The following is a 20166-nucleotide window of genomic DNA, read 5'->3' as shown; positions in this document are numbered from 1 at the left end:
AGCCCATTGACAAAAGATAAGTTTAAAAAAAACCCATATATTTTTAAATTATAAAATACAGCTCTAAAATAATTAATTCGTCAAAAAATAATAATGGAAATTTAAAAATATTTAGAACAAAACAATAACAAAAATTTCACATATTGAAACTTGTGGTTTATAGTTACAGCAGTACATAGTGGAATATTTTATCTTAAACGCTTATGTCAGAAAATAAGAAAGGCAAAATACTAAAGAACTAAACATCCAACTTAAAAAATTAAGAAGGAAAACCAACTAAAACAAAACAGAACAAACTCTAAGAAAACAGGAGAAAAGAAATAATAGAAATAAGGACAGAAATTCATAAAAGAGAAAGTAAATATACGGTTGAGATGATAAAAAAAACTAAAGGTTCTTTGAAAAGATCAATGTTTCAGACAGTTTTCTGGCAAGACTGTTCAAGAAAAAAAAAAAAGGCACATTAAACAGCATGAGGAATGAAAAAGACCTAACCACAGATGCTGTATGACAATAAATAATTTAAAAACATTATAAACTACTCTATGGCAATAAAATTTAGAACTTAGATTAAATGGGCAAATTCTTAAAATATATATAGTATATTAAACATAACTTAATAAAATAAGAAGTAGAAAAACCTGAATATCCTATAATCATTTTTTTTTTTTTTTTTTTTTTGCGGTACGCGGGCCTCTCACTGCTGTGGCCTCTCCCGTTGCGGAGCACAGGCTCCGGACGCGCAGGCCCAGCGGCCATGGCTCACGGGCCCAGCCGCTCCGCGGCACGTGGGATCTTCCCGGACCGGGGCACGAACCCGTGTCCCCTGCATCGGCAGGCGGACTCCCAACCACTGCGCCAGCAGGGAAGCCCCTCCTATAATCATTTTTAAAAAGCATCAGAAGTCCTTCCATGGATAAAAAGACCCGTCCCAGATGGTTTTATAGGCAAATTCTACCCAAACTTATTATTCTAGGAACAAATAATTCAAATCTTACACAAAGATTCCAAAACACACAAAAAAGAACTACTCCAACTCATTTTATGAGGCCAGCCTAACCTTGATGCCAAAACCTGACAAGGATATAATGAGAAAGGAAAATTACAAGCTATTACACACATGAACATAAATGTAAATGTTCTTTAAAAAAACTAGTAAACTGAATCCATTAAAAAACTAATAGATCATGATCATGTTGGGCTTATTCCAAGAATGCAAGGTTAATTTAACATTTAAAAATATCAATTAATATAACATTCACAGATTAAAGGAGTAAAATCATATAATCATCTCAATAAATACTGAAAAAACATTTGATAAAATTCAATATCAATTCATGATGGAAAAAAAAAAACTCTTAGCAAGCCTTCTTGGAAGAAGGAAATTTCCCTAAACTCTTAAATAGAGGTTTAAATAGAAAAGCATGGAATTTTTTTTCAGGTAACTAGGAATAAACCTAGTAAACATCAGCAAATTCTTTATAAAGAAAATTATAAAGCTTCATTTAAAAAGTATTTTCTAAAGGCCTAAATAATTAGAGATATCTAATTTTTCCCAAACTAAGTTATTAGATTAAATGTAATTCCAATCAAAATCTCAACAGATTTTTTCGGTGGAACGTGAAAAACCAATTTGAAAATTTATATGGAGGCTCAAAGGCCTGAGGGCAGCCAGGATATCCCTGAGGAGCAAGTTACAGGGGTGGACTGACCTCATGTATAATAAAGTTGTAAGAATGACGACAAGAGAGGCAGTCACACAGAGATGGGCACCCTGAACCAACGGAACCAAGTGGAAAGCTCACAAGCAGCTCCTCACACAGATGGACATTTGGTTTAAGACAAAAGTGGCCCTGGGGAGAAACCGCAAAAGGAATCTTTTCAATACACGTTGCTGGACAAGTGGGTATCCACGTGGGAAAAAATTACCCTGGATCCCTTACACCTCACATACATAAAACAGTCAATTCCAGACGGACTCCTAGCTTCAAGGATGAAAGATAACATGAGAGAGCTTGAGAAGATAACTTAGGAAAGGTCTCTTAAACTAGACAGAAAAGTACTATCCATGGATATGATTGACACATTCGACTATACTTTAAAATTAAGAACTTCTGTTCATCAAAAGATATCATTAAGAGAAAGGAAAGACAAGACACAGATTGGGAGAAGCTTTTTACAACACATATAACCAACAAAAGCATTTTTAATCATAACATAAAGAAATCTTACAAATTAGTATGAAATGGACAACCAGATTAGAAAAGAAGAAAGACTTCTATACGTGCTTCATAAAAGAGAAAAGCTAAATGACCAATAAACACATGAAAGAGGTGTTCAACCTCATTAATAATGAGGACATGCAACTTAAACTCACAGTGTAATACCACTAACCAGCAACCAACAAGTCTGAGGGCACCAAGTGTTGGTGTCTGGAGTTGCGTGGGCCCGTGGGCACTGCTGCTGGAGATGTAAACGGACACAACCGCTATGGAAAACAGTTTGGAATTATTTGGTAAAACTGAAGATACACGCATCCTATGACTCAACAATTCCGCTCCTAGGTGTCTACCTGATGAAATGCTTGCACATGGGCACGAGGAGGACTGTGCAAGGATATTTACAGCAGCATCGTTCGTGTAACAGCTGAAAACTGAAAACAACCCACATATCCGCTTACGGTAAACCAGAAAAAGAAACCTTGGTATACTTATACAATAAAGTACTATTCGTCAGTATAAATGAACAAATTGCTGTTGTATGCAAGAAGGATGACCCTCAGAAACACAATGTTAAGCAATGAAAGCGAGTGGTGTAAGGAGATCATTAAAAAGTTTTTTAGAATTCAGGATGGTGGTTAACCTGTGCGGGGAGAGGTCAGGGAAGAGGACAGCAGGAGTGCACAGGAAATTCACAGGCAACACTAATGTTCTTTTTCTTAAGTTAAGAAGTGGGTATACATAGGTTAGTTGTATTATTATTTTAAATAGATTTAATAAATAGCCTTTTGCTTCTACTCAATATTTAATCATTTTAAAGGATTCTAAAATATTACATTTGAAGACACTGTATCAGTAGTAACACTATTAATATGAATGTCTCTCAATTACTGAGTGATCACCATGTATGAATGCCTTCAATGCACTGACCAGGACAGCTCACTGCCCCTGGGGGAGCCCCTGGTCTCTCCAGGGTTACCCGTCCTTCCTGTCACCATGAAGTGACAAAAGATGGTGGTTAAGTATCTTGAATACGTTTAACGGAGACCAAAAAGCTCTGTAATTCTCTGCATCAGGCTAAGAGGCCAGTGAAATCACTTCTTGGTTCAACAGTCGGACAGGCCTGACCCTAGCAGAGGGAAGGGGCCGAGGGAACATCCACTACACACTCAGTCTGTGGTAGGTTATGGCTGCTGGGACACGAGAGACACGAGGACATCCCAGGCTTCCGAGAGTCTGCAGCTCTGCTGGAGACAAGCTTGTCACAAACATACGGATAATGCTACATGGCAGTTGGGACAGGTGCCCACGTAATCTCATTTGGGTTGGTGTTGAAATGTTTTAGCCAGGTTGGGAAGAAACCATGGGATCCACTGACTATATCTGGCCCCAACTTTTAATAAAGTATTCTTGGGAGGAAAAAGTTTCCCATCACAAAGGAAGAAATACAAATATTTGAAAAGCAAGCAAGTCATCAGAGGCTCTCAGCCCTGCTGCCATATGCTTTGCTTTTTTGAGCTTACAGCTTAACATTAAAATAACAGGCTCGCATTCCTCAAATACCTCTACTGCTGTTCCTTCCTTCTACTACTTGAAAAGGCTGTCAGCTGCTGTCACTTGGAGGCTAAATTACCATATTAGCCACCACTGTTTACTGCTTACTGTGCAGTGTGGCTGTTAGTTTAATAAGCCTCCTCTCCTCTCAGATGACACCCCAGGCTGTCTACGCAAGAGCCACATGCTGGAGTCTAACATCTAACATCTAACGAACATCCAATGAAGGTGCTGGGCTTGGGAGGCAGGGGCAGCCACTTTATATAAGAGTATTGATGAGAGAAACTGAATTCAGTTGCATCAGGCTCTACTCCACTGAGGGCTAAAGGGCCGAGTATTTTTGAAAGTGCTTTAACCACTTGACGGTTCCACGGGCTAACCAGCTTTGGATAAAATCCAGAAATGTACTCCGTGTGCATTTTGAGATGTACTCCGTGAGCAAGTGGCAAAGCTCTTTAATTCACTCTGCATAAATAGCTGAACCTACAAGAGAAATCTCTAGTCAGAGGTTTCCTGGATTATAATGAGAATTTTCCCGATGGGGAGAAGAGAAGTGCCCTTTTCACTTGAAGACAAAGAAATGTTTGTAATGGAAATGTGTGAACCAATTTTCCCAGGGGAGTTTGCTGAAACGCACTGATTAAAACCACAGTGAGGTGATGAGGCAGAGAAATAAAGCCAAGGCGGATCCACTTAAAATTTGCATTATTTCTGGAAGTGGAGAGAGCCTGCCTTCCCTTCTCCCCCTGCCCCAGGCCGCCCCCACCCACTGCTGACCCTGCCACTTAGACAATGAGAACCTGCCAGCCTGCAGGACTGTTTACTGTTTCTGGCCACTGTGTACTGGTTACTAAGCTACTCCACTGAGGATAAAATGAGTAGCCCAAAAGACAATGTCCTTCTCAACAAAGCCTAATCAACAGGCCTGGATTCAGGGATTCAGAGGGAAGAGGTGAATAAGCAGACAATTCCAGCACATGGCAGTTTGTAATGACAATTCTTAGGTTACGAACAAATACTGCTGATTGATTTAAGGAATTCCATTTCCTAGAGAATAAACCTAAGACACAAAGAGGTCAGGTATCCAGATCAAAGTTGCCTAAAATATAGTAATCACCTGGAAATAATGGGAGTCCTTTATGTAACGTGGGACAAACAAGCTATAAAGCAATGTTTCCCAAATTTCAGTCACTGGAGTTTGTTCAACATAGCTTTTGCCACATCCACGTATATTAATATTTCCCTTTAGATTCACTTTAAAACAACTCATTTAAAAATTCTTAGTCTCCCTCTGAGCAATAATTTCTATGAAATCACACTTTGATAGGCAGCTGTATTTTCTCTAATGTACATTTTAAAATGCATAACTATTAAAATAAAAATGTTCATCCACAATGCATTTAAAATCATCTTGTATGTCTCAGAGGTACACATTGGGAAAGAATGGATGAGGTATTTCAACTCAGGTTGACCTGAAGACTATGTTTGTTTCTAAATATCATGAAAAAACAAGAGTAAAGGGGATTCTGTACTATTTGCCACCAGGATGTGCATGAAGGACTTAGATAGATTGGGAGAAGTAAATTCAATACCTTCTGTATAAGGAAAGACAAGTCCAGTATCACTTACATAAAATTTTCTGGATATTCACTCAGGGCCATGTCAATGATATTCAGAGCATCATGGTAATGCTTTTGTGCTGACAACAGGAGGGCAAGGAGGTGCAGGGAGTTGGCATCATCGCCTTGAAGTTGAAGAGCTTGGCGGACATACCCCAGGGCCTCTGGTATCTGGTTTAAAACAAAACCAGAAAGAATTTTTAAACACACGCACGCGCGTGCGCACACACACACACACACGAGCCACCATTTCAGTATCTGATTCTCTGTAAATATAAGGAGTTGTTTCACCATGTGCCACACTCAGATTTTAAACCATCTTCATGGCAGCCCCAGGATATTAACCACAAACACGAAAACAGAGGCTCCCTTCAAGCAACAGTATGACTAATGAAGTGATACAAGAGACTCTGTTTCTCAGTATAACTGCCAATACCAAATCGTTTACTTCTCCCTAAACAATTTGTCTCTTTTTCCACAAAACTGATTTACTTTCGATTATGCCCAAGATAATTTCACTCTAAATGGAGACACATAACAAATTGCCAGCAGTTTTTATTGGAATGAAACTTACTTAGCTGAACTGCTCTGATTTTTTAAGTAGTACTGAAATTAAACTGCTTGATAAGTTTCAGAACGTTAAACAGAGCTTTCCAAAGGATCAGACACCTGTGATTCTTTTCAAGTCCCTTTGTCCTGCATCTCCGTTAGACATCAAGGAACTATGCAAACAAACTAACCAACCCCACACCTTTCCAAACTACAGTCCAAAGGAACTCCACCCAAGAAACAAACTGCAATGCCACATACAGAGCAGGTGTATCCAAATTTAAGTAGGACCAGATACAACCTTAACCTTCAAAATCCAACAGCTCTTCAAGACTTTCTTCAAAATCACCCAAGCACAAGGGTGGATACAATGCATACATAATGGGTATCTGAACACCCGAGATTTTGTGCAGGTTTAACAGTACCTAGGGAGAATTAGAACCTGAAGCTGGATTTTGAAACAGGCTCAAGACTGAGGCATTCTTACACGGTCACCCCAGGGACTCCTTTCTGTCTCCCCTCCAACTCCGGGCCCTGGCTGGACCTCTTCTCAGCTCTCCTGCTTCTTCCCAAACCCTCAGTAACCTCACTCCTTAGTAGGAAACCGTGACTTCCTTCTTTACCAAATCTATTCGTTTTCCTCTCTGAAATACCATTTTTGATGCATCTAAGTTAAAAATGCTGGTTACAGAGGCTTTCTGTTTTGAGCCGTAGAATCACAGCTATCACAGAGGGAAGGGATCATCCAGCCCTACACGTCAGTTCACTAAGGCTGCTGCACCCAGAAGGCTCCATCTACTGCTCCCCTCCCCAGGGGGACAGGCTGCTGTGTAAACAGCACTGGTATTCTGGGAGGGTCAAAAGGCAGGTACACCCATGATATCCGTTTTTAGGGATGACTAGCGTAATCGGGAAAAAACTGATACAGGGTGCAAAGTGAGGTCCTTAAGGGCTAGGCGGACTTGAAGGAATTCGAAGCTGGTTCCTTCATTCAATGAGTATTAGTGAGGGCCTACCACGGGTCAGGCAGTGTCCCCGCTGCCAGCGCAAAGCAATGATGACAGATGTGGGTTCCTGCCCTCAGGAAACCTAAGGTCTAGTGAGAAAGATACTGAACAAGAGAGCTGGGCAAGAGGAAGCAGAGGAGCAGGCTGCTGTGGGAAGGGGGCTTCAAGGACAAGGCGAGCGGAGCTCCTGGAGGAGGAGAGAGACCGGACGGTGGGTCACCAGCCCACAGCTGTCTCCGCAGCAGCTCGCGATCAGGCCAGCTTTGAGCCACACCATGCCAGGTGAGAGGACCTAGACAGACGAGCTCTCTTGGTTTCCTTGGTCCCCAGGTTGCCAAGGGGAGCCACTTCTTGGCACCATTCCCTGGCCTCCGGGAAGTCGGACACATGCGGACAGCCCAGGCCTGCCAGGGGAATGGCATGTCTGGGGAGCTGACCTTCGATTCACCCTCCAGTCAGCACTTAGGATTGTGCTGGGGTTACCACCAGTGTCTTGCACGTGGTGGGCAGGCAGACATGGGGCCGGAGTCTCCAGAACAGCTGGGAGGGAACGGGAGGGTATGAGAATGGCAAAGGCAGCTTCTGGAAGCTGCCGCTGGGAAGATGAAGACCGACAAAGCTTTGCCCCTCCAGCAGGGAGAATACTGTCGAGTCTCCTCTTTCGAGGAGCCACTGTGTGTAATTGTTCATATCTTCTACATATTTGAAAGGAACTGGTGTCTTTTGTCTACACTCGCTGGCATCTTCCTGTCAATCACTGATACCCTTATGACGACCAGGCCCCACCAGTGATTAAATCCCCACCTTGCAGGTCACCACTGGGCTCTGTTAGCAAGGGACAAAGGCTGTCTGAGGGCTCCTCAGTCAGGGTTTATACCATGTGCTGCATCCCCTGTTGCCGTCCGACCCCACGTGGGGCCCTCCAGATTTGCAGATTTAATCTCCAAAAGCAGAGCCTGCCTGCCTTGTGTCTTCACAGCTAATGCTCCAATTGACCGAAACACCAGGGTCTTCACTGCGAGGAGGCAGCGGCCTCTGAGGAGAGTCCCTGGCTCCGGGTCAGCCTCAGGTGAAGGAAAGCAGGTCAGCTACTCCCTCAAACTGTATCAAGACAGAACAGGCACCAAGTGTGGGAACATTGGAGAACTGACCTGTCTGGAGATGGCAAGCTGCAGAGCCAGGTAGAAAGCTGCTTGGTGATCTGTAGGTGACAGGCTGTGGGCCCTGAAAAAGTATTTGCAGCTATTAGTACATGAGAGAGGCCATTCTTACTTTCCATGTCAAACAAGTACTCCCATTTGTATTTTTATTTATACCGAGGCCCCATACTTTTTTAAAATTAATTTTTATTGGAGTATAGTTGATTGACAATGTGTTAGTTTCTGCTGTACAGCAAAGTGAATCAGTTATACATATGTCTACTCTTTTTCAGATTCTTTTCTCATATAGGTCATTACGGAGTACCGAGTAGAGTTCCCTGTGCTACACAGGAGGTTCTTATTAATTATTTTACCAAAGGCCCCGTATTTAATTTAACTATTTAATGTTTCATTTAAACTCTTCTCTTCTGTCCACGAACAAATGGCACGCATGTTTCCTCTTGCCACTGTACACGGGAATGACACAGGAGCATGTCTCTGTTTTGTTTAGCATCTGAAATGGCAGCCAATGGGCCTTGACTTTGAGAAGGAGCCCGGGGCTGAAGAAGCCACAGGCCCCGAGGTCCGACCTCCCCAGGAGACGCCTACCTTGGGCTGAGCAGGAGAGGCCCACGTGTCACGCTGGGACACGGTGAGGCTGTGAGCATACTTGGCAAGGCGATGGCTGCTTTGGTTAAGTTTTCGCTTGGTCTTAACACTACTTTATCCAGATTTCTGGATTTCAGGGAAACCATATGAAAATCAAAGGCCCGGCTTTGCTTGTAAAATGAGGTTCTGGTTTTTTGATGAACTATAGAGAGAAATGGAGGCTATTCATTCAGTGTTCTGAAGCTTCTACTAAGTTCCATGCAGTTTAACTAATTACATGCAACCATGACATGTAAGACTTTGTGGCCAGACACCAGACTTAGTCTATCAGCTGGCTTTTGACACCAGTGGGAAGAGGCTATGCTGGCCTCCTACTTGATGGCAGACACGTCATTCTTGCTTTTATGTGGAAGTCAATTGTATCTTACCACAAGCAACTGCGGGGAACTAGGGGGTGGGGGGTGTCCTCTGTCCTTTTTTTAACCTTAAGAGCAAAACCCCCATCCCTGGGGAATCGTCACTAGTAAGTTTGCCTCCAGACACGGCCTTAGGACTCTTCTCACTTTAGTCTAAGAGGCTGAGGCTGAGGATTTGCCTGTGTTGCCCTTTGAGATGTCTTATTTCTAGCAGAGGCCTACTCAGCATGCCCCAGTTTTTATTACTTGACAGGCATTGGTTTTTCCATGAATTTGTACATCAAAGAACATTTTTCTTTGGTGTTCATAAAAAGTGAGACTGGAATGTCATGGTTTCTGTCTCTCCCAATTATTCAGGGAAAATGAATACAAAATGGATTATGAAGAGACTTTGAATTTAGCATTATTTATTTTATCTCATCTTCTTTCACAATTAAACCAGCTTTCTACAACCCTCAAAAAGAATTCCACAGAGCTATAATTTTCTCAGCACAGCCTAGATTTTTTACAAATGAAGTTAAATCAAATCACAGTTGTTTCTACCCAACACCAACCAAGTGAAAAGCTGACAATGGTCTGGTGAACTCAGGGTGTGGATAAGAATAGTTCTGACCAAAGGCCCTACCTTAGCCTCTTCAAATGATTATTAACTGTTAGCCACAGCACTAAGGAACAAACAGAAGTGCTAGAAATCTTGGCATCACTGGGGTACATTAGGACAACATCGGAAGAATCGTCAACTTGGCTAATAATGAATATCCAACAGCCAAATTTCTAATGAGGCACAACTTAAGCATACACATTTAAAAAAAAACCTTATTTCAATAATTTGGCTAATATGTTAAACTGGCCACTTTAGCCTATGAAAGAAAAAAGGAAACATGGAGATGCTCAAAAAAACTAGAAAACGTGCAAGATGTTCATCTCAGGTAGACTCCTGAAAACGTGCTCCAGTTGCGCAGGACAACTTCGGCAGCTAGGCTTCCTGTGACAACACCACATTTGTACGCCCACAGAAAACGTGCTTGACAGAAATCATCAAGCAATGCAGGTGAGAGGAAGGACATCAGGGATCTTGAAAACTGCAAGCTTGCTGGACTCCGTACATGAATTTAGAGCAGCGCTATGAATCCCATTCCCATGCTGTGAGCACCTGGTGAGGCTGCTAAGAGAAAATCAGAGACCTAAAAAATGTTACTACAAGGGATGCTCACCAAGTGTTTCCCTTGTCAAAGCACCTCCATACCCATTAATTCCATTTTTATTCCATAGGAAAAGTAAGAATTGCAAGACACTGGCCCACTGAGGGCACCCATCTATCTACCCATCCACCCATCCATCCATCTACCCCTTCATCTATCCATCCATCCATCCAACCACCCACCCACCCATCCATCCATCCACCCATCCACCCATCCACCCACCTGCCCATCCATCCATCCATCTACCCATCCATCTATGCATCCATCCAAACATCCATCCATCCATCCATCCATCCATCCATCCATCCACTCACCCATCCATCCACATTATGCAGTACCTACTGTGATGCCAGGCCCTGTGTTAACTTTTAGGGAGCTTGGAGATGAATAATACAAGTGCCTTTCCTTGAGGAGCTCCCCCCAACACCACAGAGGGGGAGACCTAAATGATCATTACAGTGCAGTACGAGCAGTGCCCTGAGAAGTGTATGCCAGACTGCTACTGGAGTGCATGCGATGGGCCTCCCAGATCACCTGGCTAAAACTTAGACTGCCCTGAGGTCCACCCCGTCATTCTCCTAGACTCTGGCTCCAACATCCTCTGGAGCTGGACCAAGAATACAGAGACAGCTGATCAATTTTGACCCTGGTCCATTAAGACATGTACCTTGTAACAATAATAACTACAATTTATGAAGCATCTACTATTAAGCATCTTGTTCGAGAACATCAAGCAAAAGAGGTAAAGCCAGAAGTGAAATTCCGAGGCCTGGTCTCTCCACCATATCACCCTGCTGCCTTATTTGGCCAATTCTCCTTGAAGTCCCCTTCAATCCTGATTACAGTAGACATGGGATTAGTGTATCATTATGTTAAGAAAGAAAAGGGCAAATCTGGTTAAATCTATTACTCAGGGACCTCCCATTACTTACACACGTAGGATGACCCACTTGTCCTGGTTTGTCCTGTATTTTCCTGGTTTTTGCACTGAAAGTCCCATATTCTGGGAAACTGCTCAGTTCCCAACAAACCGGGCTGGCTGGTCACTCCATACCCACAAAACATACCACATTCAAACTTAAATTCAAGCTAGGAGTGGGAGAGGAAAATAAAAGTGAGATTGTGAGATTGTGTCCCTTCTACCACACTGAGTGATAAACACCAGTGACACCACGTAGCCCGGATTCCTGCATGCTGGGGGGCAAGTCACTGAGACATGCGCCCGACTGTTTCCAGCCTGGCTTTTCCCTGTAGGATGTGAGAGCCCCCAGGAGCCACCACTGAGATCAATACAGCATCTTAGAAAGCTTTGCAAACAACAGTTTTTCTTCACTATAATTTTGTACAGGACATATGAATTGGTTCAGCCTCTCGGGCTGAGCTTATGAGTGTATGAACAGCTGAGGGTCTCAACATTAAGATGCAATCATGCAACTGGGATGTCTTCAAAAATCACCTCTCTGAATCCAGGAGAGAGCAAACCTTTTTGAATTCTGACTCTGGGCATAATTGAGTTAATTTTCACGCGCTATATCTGCAACCTCACCACTTTTTGAGATACACCGTTTTCTTTTTAAACAAAATTTGCTAAACAATAGTATTAACAGAATTGTGGGGAGAAGATTTAAAATATAAAGTAAGAAAATATTTCTCATCCAAGTGATTTTTAAATACTCATTTACATATAAGAAGTAATACAAATCCTTTTTATTTACTTAAAATCTTTCCCTTATAGACTTTTGTATAGTACACTAGGATAGCCCTAGTTAATGTGTACTTGAAACCAAATATTTTTATTACTTTGAAAAATATCCTTAAATACATATAAATACAAATTTAGGTTAGCCTTCCCCAATATAATCACGTAGGTTAGTAGGATTTTATTCCGCTTTATTCCCATATGAACTAATATTTAAAAAATCCCTTTGAATTAGAAACTAAGCAAAAGAGGAACAAAAAGAAATTCAGGCCAATGGAACAGCTGTTATGTAATATGAAGTTATGAATTCTGCGGCTCAAGGCAGACCACCACCATGGCTGTTTTTAGAGAGCCAGTAAGATGAGCTGATTTAAGGAAAGTGAAACAGTGAAACAGATGTAATGACCACTTTCTTAGGCATCCATGTGTGGGTTTTACAAACTAGGACTGGAAAATTTAAAACTCCAAATCATTTGAAATGGAAATGCTTTCCACACTCCGTGCTGAAGAATATCAACAAAAACTTAGCACAGAGATAGGAGGTCTGTTTGCAGCTGTCAGTTGGTACCTTCTGTCATTAACCAGTCTGGGACTGGCAGCGTGAAGGAGCTATGGGCAAGCCTGCTAGGAAATGGAAAGAAAAGAGATGAAAGTGTTTCAGAAACCAAGTGATAATGATTTCGTGATAAAAAGGAGCATGTACACTGTGACAAATCTGCAGGCAACCCTAGTTCTAAGGAAAGAAATCTAACAACGGTTATTAGGTATTGAGAGGTCCTCGTAAAACTTTTTGGTTAAGTAACTAAGTTTCTAATATAATTCCAAGAAATCAAGTAACTCAGATATATTTAAGGTGACAGGATCAATACCAATTCTAGATTGGACATCATGGGGCTATACTTTCAAACAGTGATTCATGTTAGTGATTTATTATGCCTGCAATAAGAAGAAAATGAGGGAAGTGTGGTGTAGTAGGTACCAGAGAAGCCAGTCAGCGTCAGAGACCTTGACCTTCCGGACTTCAATAGCTACAGGACTCCGGCTCTTCATCCCTGCATCTCGGTCCCTCACCTGCAGTGAACACACGACTTGTTCCATCTGCCTTATTGGTGTGAGGTGGGATCAAGTAAGGGGTGTGAAAGGCCACTGTGACATGCAAGCGGTCGCTAATTATAAGGCCTTCTCCTAATTTCATGAAAGGTACAGTGATGGAGATAAGCATAAGGTATTACAGAGCATGGAGAGGATGGAGAGGCCTGGGACCTGCCGGCCTGACTGTCTTATAAGTATTTCAGAGACTGCCCTAAAATCTGGCCTTTTCATTTCGTAATATAAAAATCTGCAGATTGACATGTTAAAAAAAAAAAGGTTGCAAAGAATGATCCTTTTTCTAGATGATAAAAAATGTCTTTAATAAAAGCAATCATCTCCCTAGACATAAAAAAGTACCTCTCTTAGAGCTGAAATCGCTTTATTAGGAATGAATAAAATGTGCCCGAATGAATAAACAGATCAAGGACGCAGATTTACATGGCAACAAGTGATGCAGCAAGTTTTATACTGTCTGTTCGGTACTCAAGAGGAAAGACTCCCAGGGGTAAAACACTGTTTACATAATCTTTATAAATATCTCTTCTTTTTATACTTATCATACTTTGGTGTCATTATGTACAGCCGAGTGAAAAGATGAACTCCCACTCACCTCTGAAATGCAAGAAGCGCCTTTCTCTGTAGGACCTCCTGCATCCCTCGCAAAGAAGCTAAGAAAAGGGTTCGATTAGTCAGTGGCATGGGAGATCAGGGAGTTTCTGACAAATAGAAAACTCATCACAAAAACTAAACATTTGACTGGATTAAGAGCAACAAATTCTGGGAGCTTATGTGCCCAGTCCTGTCCCAGGCACTGTCGAGGATGGGAAACGAAGGCTGTGTAAGCCTGAGGCCCTTGCACTTGTTGGGCATAACTGTGGAACCATGCCAAGGCGAGAGTGAGAGTTGGCTGGTCACTCTTGGTACCCCCAGGAATAGCAGCCTGTCTTCAAAAGACCAGCTGGGAACTCCAGAGAGGAAAACATTCTCAAGGGCAGGCATGTAATTCACGGGTGAAGAATGGCTCTGCCAGAATGGAATAGAAGAGATTCAAGCACCAGTGGGTGGATTTGACGGCCTTCAGAGTTCCTTCTGGCACCGAAAACCAAGGACACTAGCCTGACGCCATGGAAGGCCAGTTTAATTCACGGAGGCAATGGCTAGGACTTTTAATGCCTTGATGTGAACAGCAGGGACAGACAGGGCAAACCCAACACTGATACTGGAAAATCAGCTCAACACTTCCCCTGTAGACAGCATGTGAGAAATGCCACCTTAGAGTCTTGTAGAAACTAAAAAGGTACTTTTTACTGGGACAACAGAAAAAGTCCTAGAGGAACCTATTCACGGGTGCACCTGGAGATGGTCCTTATCTAACAAATCCAACATGGCAGATCCCATCCTGACATCGCTCTGAGGATGGTGGAAGGCTGCCCAGAGCTGGATGTAGCTGTAAGCCATGACTAACTTAGAACAACAGTGAATGAGCTAGAGGCACCCAGAGAGCTGTCCCAAGAGAACCATGGATACAACAGGATACATGAGACCCAGCAGGGTCACGTGACTCTCCCAAAATTACAGGGCTAATTAGGTGTAGAGTCTCAACTAAGAAGTTATATGGATAAATATATGGTATGAAATTTACCCTTCACTGAAAGCCTACTATAGTAAAAAAAATGTTCTGCGTATTGCCAGTATATATGAAAAATTAGCAAAAAAATCCATGATTGAAAAATCAGTTGATATGCAAAACTTCTCCAGGGTCTTTGACATTTTAGGGCAGAGGAAAGAAAGATTTGGGGTAACGTGTAAAATAAACTATAGCGAAATTACAAAGAAAGCAAAAGAAAATGAGTACCATAAAAGTCAGTGTAGTGCTTTCTCTTAAGGGGGCTTGTGATTGGGAGGGGCACCTAAAGGGCTCCCAGGTAGCTGGCAAGGTTCCATCTCCTAAGCAGGGTGCTGCTTATAAGAATACTTTCCCTTATACTAATTCACTGAGTTGGACAATCATTTCTGAGATTTTTTTTTGGTATTTTTGTTACATTTAACAACAAAATGTAAAAGGAATAATAGAAAGAGTTCAGAAAAACAATTTACCAATTTACCTTTTCTGCAAACATATAATTGAAAACTCATTAAGTATAGAAAACATAATTAAGATTTTTTTTTTTTTAGCCGGAAGCCCATCCACCGAAACAGTAAATACATCCCAAACGTGTAATGTTACTGCATGTGCTATGAGCCGCTATACTACACATGTACGTATCTGTGAATTAAAATGTGCAAATGGGGACTTCCCTGGCGGTCCAGTGGTTAAGACACCGCGCTCCCACTGCAGGGGGCATGGGCTCGATCCCTGGCTGGGGAACTAAGATCCCACACGCTGCACGGCATGGCCAAAACATAAATAAATAAAAAAGAGTTGTTTAAAAAAAAAAAAAAAAGTGCAAATGGAGAAGGGGCAGGTACTGATAAATCAAGGGATGCTCTCTGGAGGAGGTGGGCCCTGAATGCTTAAGCCTAAGCATTCCTAGCCTAAGACCCAACATCCCTCCACATGGGGAGAGCTCAGGCCAAGCGCTGGGGCAGAGTCAGGTGGAGGCTGGGCGGGGTGAATTCTCTCTCAGGGCCCTGCTCACCTCACTCCTCAAGACAGATCCCTACAGCTGCCAGCTGGGCACCACCAGCACAGTGCACCTGTGAAGAGGGCCTGGGAGCCGGGGCACAGGGCCTGCATTTCTTCCCTCCCATTCTCCGACCGGTCCAAGCAAAGAGGACAGCGGTGGCAGGTCCCCACAGGACGGCAAACGAGGAACCAGCCATGTGCCCTCCTGAGACAGGGGATGGGCCGGTCCTGCAGTGCAGACTTGGTGGCTCCCCAGCTCCCGTGGGCGGGGACTTCGCTCACCGTCAGTGGCCTGCAGACTGTATGTAAGCCCCAGGGCCAAGTAGCCTTTGGCCTTGAACTCTGACGTTTTCTCTCCCGCATCAATGACGGTTTTGGCAAACTTCTCAGCCTCTTCCAACTGAAAAACCAGGTAAGTTAAAAACAACACCAACATCCTGCAGAATTTCTAACATGAGTTCCCATAAGCATCTGCTGTCCTAAGCAATTTCTGATGAGTCACTGTGAAAATAACTCCCAGATCTTCCAGTTCCACTCTGGTGATTCTGTTTTCTGTATTTCAGCTTCTCAACAGTCCTCAGGATTCCCACCTTGCCTTTTTGCTTTAAACCTTTCCTTATTGCTTTTTTGCCCTCTTTTCCAAGGTCACTTTCATACTTGGTGGGGCTCTTTGTCGTCTCTGTTTTTCACTGATTGGCTCTGTAATTAGATTGTGCTAGGTATTCAGAAGTTATATATATATGTGTGTATAATTTGTAAAGAATAAAGTTCTTGAAATATTTTGTGCTTGGGTCTTTCCTTTTTTGCATGACATAAAGAATCTTTTAGGCTTGGATTCTCTTTCCCACAAGCTGTTAGAAATTTCAAAACTCCATCTATTTATTTTACAGTACACCGCACACAGACCTCGCACTGGCAGGTTCCAAGGGGAAAAATGTGCACCTGTAAACTACACCCACAATAAGACCTTTTGCACAACTCACTAGAGGCAAAAATAATAAGATTTGCTCCTTCGGGGTATGGTAAGTGTTGATGTTATTGAAGCTGGGTGATAGTACATGGATGATAGTTGATTATACTCCTTACTTTTGTGGTATCTGGAAATTTTAATGATAAAAATGTAAAAAAAATACAGAAAAGATTTGTTATTCTCATCTTGTAAAAAAGAGTCAGGTTTATGTTAGGTGTTATGGTGATGAACGATGCCATCGCTGGAAGGAGTGTGGCAGAGTCACAGCTGGAAGCTGGCATTTTCAAAACCGAAAGATTCGGTCCACTGCTCCAGCCACTCTCAGAGCCTGCCTGCATGTCCGCTCACTTGCCACACCAAAGTGTTAAAACCTGCACGGACCACACAACACCTCCACAGCTGTGTTTCAGGTGAGAGCCACATTTCAAAATGTGTTTTTTCTTCCACACCTTCCCAAGAAAAATTTGACCAAAGTTGGGCACTTTCTTCACAATGTTTACTTTCGCCCTGCTGGGTGAGAATAAATGGAAAAAAACGAGCAGCAAGGACCATAATGGTAAAAAAACCTCAGCCAGGTGTCTCAGTCTTTTGGGCAACCTCTTCTTATCACTAACCTTGACATGAATTTAGAGAAAGACATTCAAACTCCATCGTATGTGGCGATCGATTGAGTTTTCTAGTTTCTGCTCAAACAGTACGTTTTTGAGGTACTACACTTGTTACAAATCAGGCTCTTCCCAGATTCAAAGCTGAACAAGAACATTTGAAGCGGAAAAGCCTCTGTGCAGGAAGAGGAATGAAGGAAGTTGGGTTTACACATAAGCTAACGTAGAGGTTGACTCTTGGCTTTACAGAAAAGCTCAGGCTCTCCTAGGAGGGAATCACTGAGTGACATAGACTTTTTCAGTCCCATATGACTTACACACAGGATGCATCTGAGTAGGAATTCCATCTTACCATTCCTACTTTTGAAGCGCATTCCCATGAAAAAGAAACACCTGGAGTTGTACTGATTTCCCGAAGTCCTTGGGGTGGGGTTGAGGCCTGAGGAGGGCTGTAGCCCGGCCCAGAAGCCCGGGGCTCTGAACAGCCTTGCTTTTGTGTAGCTGATGAACTGCTACTATTTCCTCTCTGCCTAGGAATCAAAAGGGTGGCAGCCCCCGCACACATGGAGGGCCCCAGCCCCACTCACCCAGTGAAGGGAGCCCATGCACAGCTTTGCGGCCAGAAGCGGGATGGTGGCGTCGTCCGGCTTCAGGCGGATGCACTCTTTCAGCACCTTCACCGCGCGAGCAGACTTGGCAAAAGGAGATCATTTCTGTGAAACTCAAAATTTTTGACAGAACCAAACACTAAAGCCTTCCCAGTGGGGTTTCTGGTTAGGATACCCTCTTAATGAGGTTTTCCAACTTTCACCCAATGAAGCAAGGGCCTGGGGATGGTGATAACCTGAGCTTGGAACTTTTGGGGGGACCGGGGAGTAAACTGCGGTTAAAACAAGTGAAAACGCTGCCCCGGAATCCCCCTAGTTTTATTCCCTACTTGTGTAGCCATTGTAAAAGTAAGAAAAAAATAAAGACAGTGGAGGTTTACATTATTATAAAAAAGAAACTATCTAATTGAAAGCATACCACTTCACTTCGCCCAAATAATCTTGTGTCTCAGACTTTACAATTCACTAAAGGGCCCAAATTAACAAGAATAACAGTGGCTATTATCTTTATTGAGTGTGTTCGTTTTGGGGGTCCTATGCTAAACACCTTGTGGGTATCATCTCACTACCTGATGACAATTCTGTGAAGTCGGTACCATTTCTCCATGAGACGGAAGAGGAAGCTGAGACACTAAGTGACCTGCCATGGGTCACACGGCTTCGAGGTCAGCACCAGGCCTCTCTCTCCACAGCCCTTGCTTTCAGCCAATACCATACACTGTGTCATATCACATCTTGCTAAAGATAATTAGCAGAGTTCCCCTGCCAGGAATAGTTTACACTCTCAAATGAGTGAAAGGGGTCAGTGTGAAGAACTGACCTGAGTTTTAAGCCACAGCTTCAGATAAATAAAGTTACAATGACTAGAAAAAGGCAAGAATTTCAAAATTTTCTTCTCAATGATGTGTCCATGTTGGCCCCCAAATAATTAAATTCGATCGCTCATTTATAAATGACCACAGGACGGTTTCAAATAGCTGGTGTAGACATCTACCAGGCATCACGTCATCCCATGAAATTCAAGTTAACCATCAACACAGAGGATTGCATGTCACAAAGGGAGACTCACTTTTCCAGCAGCCATGAGTGACAGAGCAAACTGGTACCAGAGGTGGAACTCCTCAAAGGCAAACTTCATGGCTCTTTCTAAGCACTGGTTTGGAAAGAAGAACAAATGCAGACAGGTAAGAATTGCCGGTGGCGCAGCTGGGCAGGTGTGAGCGTGCGTCTGTGTGCACTAAGAGCAGTCCTACCACATCTGCTTCCCTGGAATGCTTAAAGCACCCTGCTCCTCCGAACCCTCCCGAGGTGCCCCCCGAGGCAGCCCACTGGGCCAGAAGCCGGGGGCAATCCACAGCTGACTACAACACAACCCTTGATCCCAAGTAGCTTTTCATCCAATACAGGCAAAGAGGCAGGTACACCAACTACTCAAATACAAGGTTCCAACTGACAAGCGCCCCAAGAGGAGGAAACAGAAAGTACTGTGGGAAAGTGGTCACGGGCATCAGGAATGGCATCCTGGAAGACTGGTACTTGAGCCAGTTTTGTTGGATGAGAAGGGAGAAAACATAGCTAGGATTCGGAAACGGTACTCTGGGAAGAGGGGGGACAAACAAAGACGTGGAGGCACGAAAGAGGATGCTTCGAGGTGACAAGTGGTCCAGTATAAACACAGCTGAGGGCACGGGCGTGGCTGGGGCCGCGTCACTGAGAGTCCGACATGGCGGCTCCTTGTCTGAGTTGTTCCATCTCCCTCCCCCTCCCCAGCTTTGGTTCTCCCTCCTCTGTGTTCCCAGAGTTCATACCTGTGTTAACGTGATGTCTTCACCTGCCCCAGCCCAGCCCAGTCCAGCCCAGTCCCACTCTGAGAAACTATCCAGGGCAGAGATCCTGTCTTCTCTGTCTCCTCAGTGCCCGCCCGAGGCGGGAGATCTATAAATGCAGGTCACTCAGTCCATGAGGAGCCTCTGGTTTCTGCACAGTGACACGACCACGTCAGAACCTAAGGGAGATCATGGGATGAGGGGGGTGTATGATGAGGGGGGTGTATGACCAGGGTGGATGAAGGCCAGGAATAAGGTGGATAGAATGGTCCAGGGACTTCAGAAACAAGGACAGAAGCAAGAAACGTGTCTGAATTAGAATCAGCAAGGAAGGGCCACCCAAGGAAGGAGCGGGCGGCTGGTGAGATGTAGGGAGTGAAGGGGGCCCCCAGAGTCTTCGGCCTGCATACCTGGGAGAAAACCCAT

General features: G+C 43.5%; 1 protein-coding gene across 2 annotated transcripts in view; it reads right to left on the bottom strand.

Moving 5' to 3' along the window:
- The window catches only part of TTC7B (tetratricopeptide repeat domain 7B), a 245588-nt gene that overhangs the window by 82835 nt on the left and 142587 nt on the right, over positions 1-20166 (bottom strand). For both annotated transcript variants that reach the window (XM_007471886.1, XM_007471885.1), the window contains 6 exons: positions 18984-19067; positions 17894-17998; positions 16014-16131; positions 13716-13773; positions 8100-8172; positions 5403-5563 (listed from right to left, as the gene is read on the bottom strand). In XM_007471886.1, the coding sequence (XP_007471948.1) occupies positions 5403-5563; positions 8100-8172; positions 13716-13773; positions 16014-16131; positions 17894-17998; positions 18984-19067 (599 nt within the window). The remainder of the gene's footprint in view (positions 1-5402; positions 5564-8099; positions 8173-13715; positions 13774-16013; positions 16132-17893; positions 17999-18983; positions 19068-20166) is intronic.

This window comes from Lipotes vexillifer, unplaced genomic scaffold, assembly GCF_000442215.2.
Source record: "Lipotes vexillifer unplaced genomic scaffold, Lipotes_vexillifer_v1.1 scaffold751, whole genome shotgun sequence".
Classification (NCBI taxonomy): Eukaryota; Metazoa; Chordata; class Mammalia; order Artiodactyla; family Lipotidae; genus Lipotes; species Lipotes vexillifer.
Note: the sequence above shows the minus strand (reverse complement) of the source record. Positions and strands in the feature narration are given on the sequence as shown.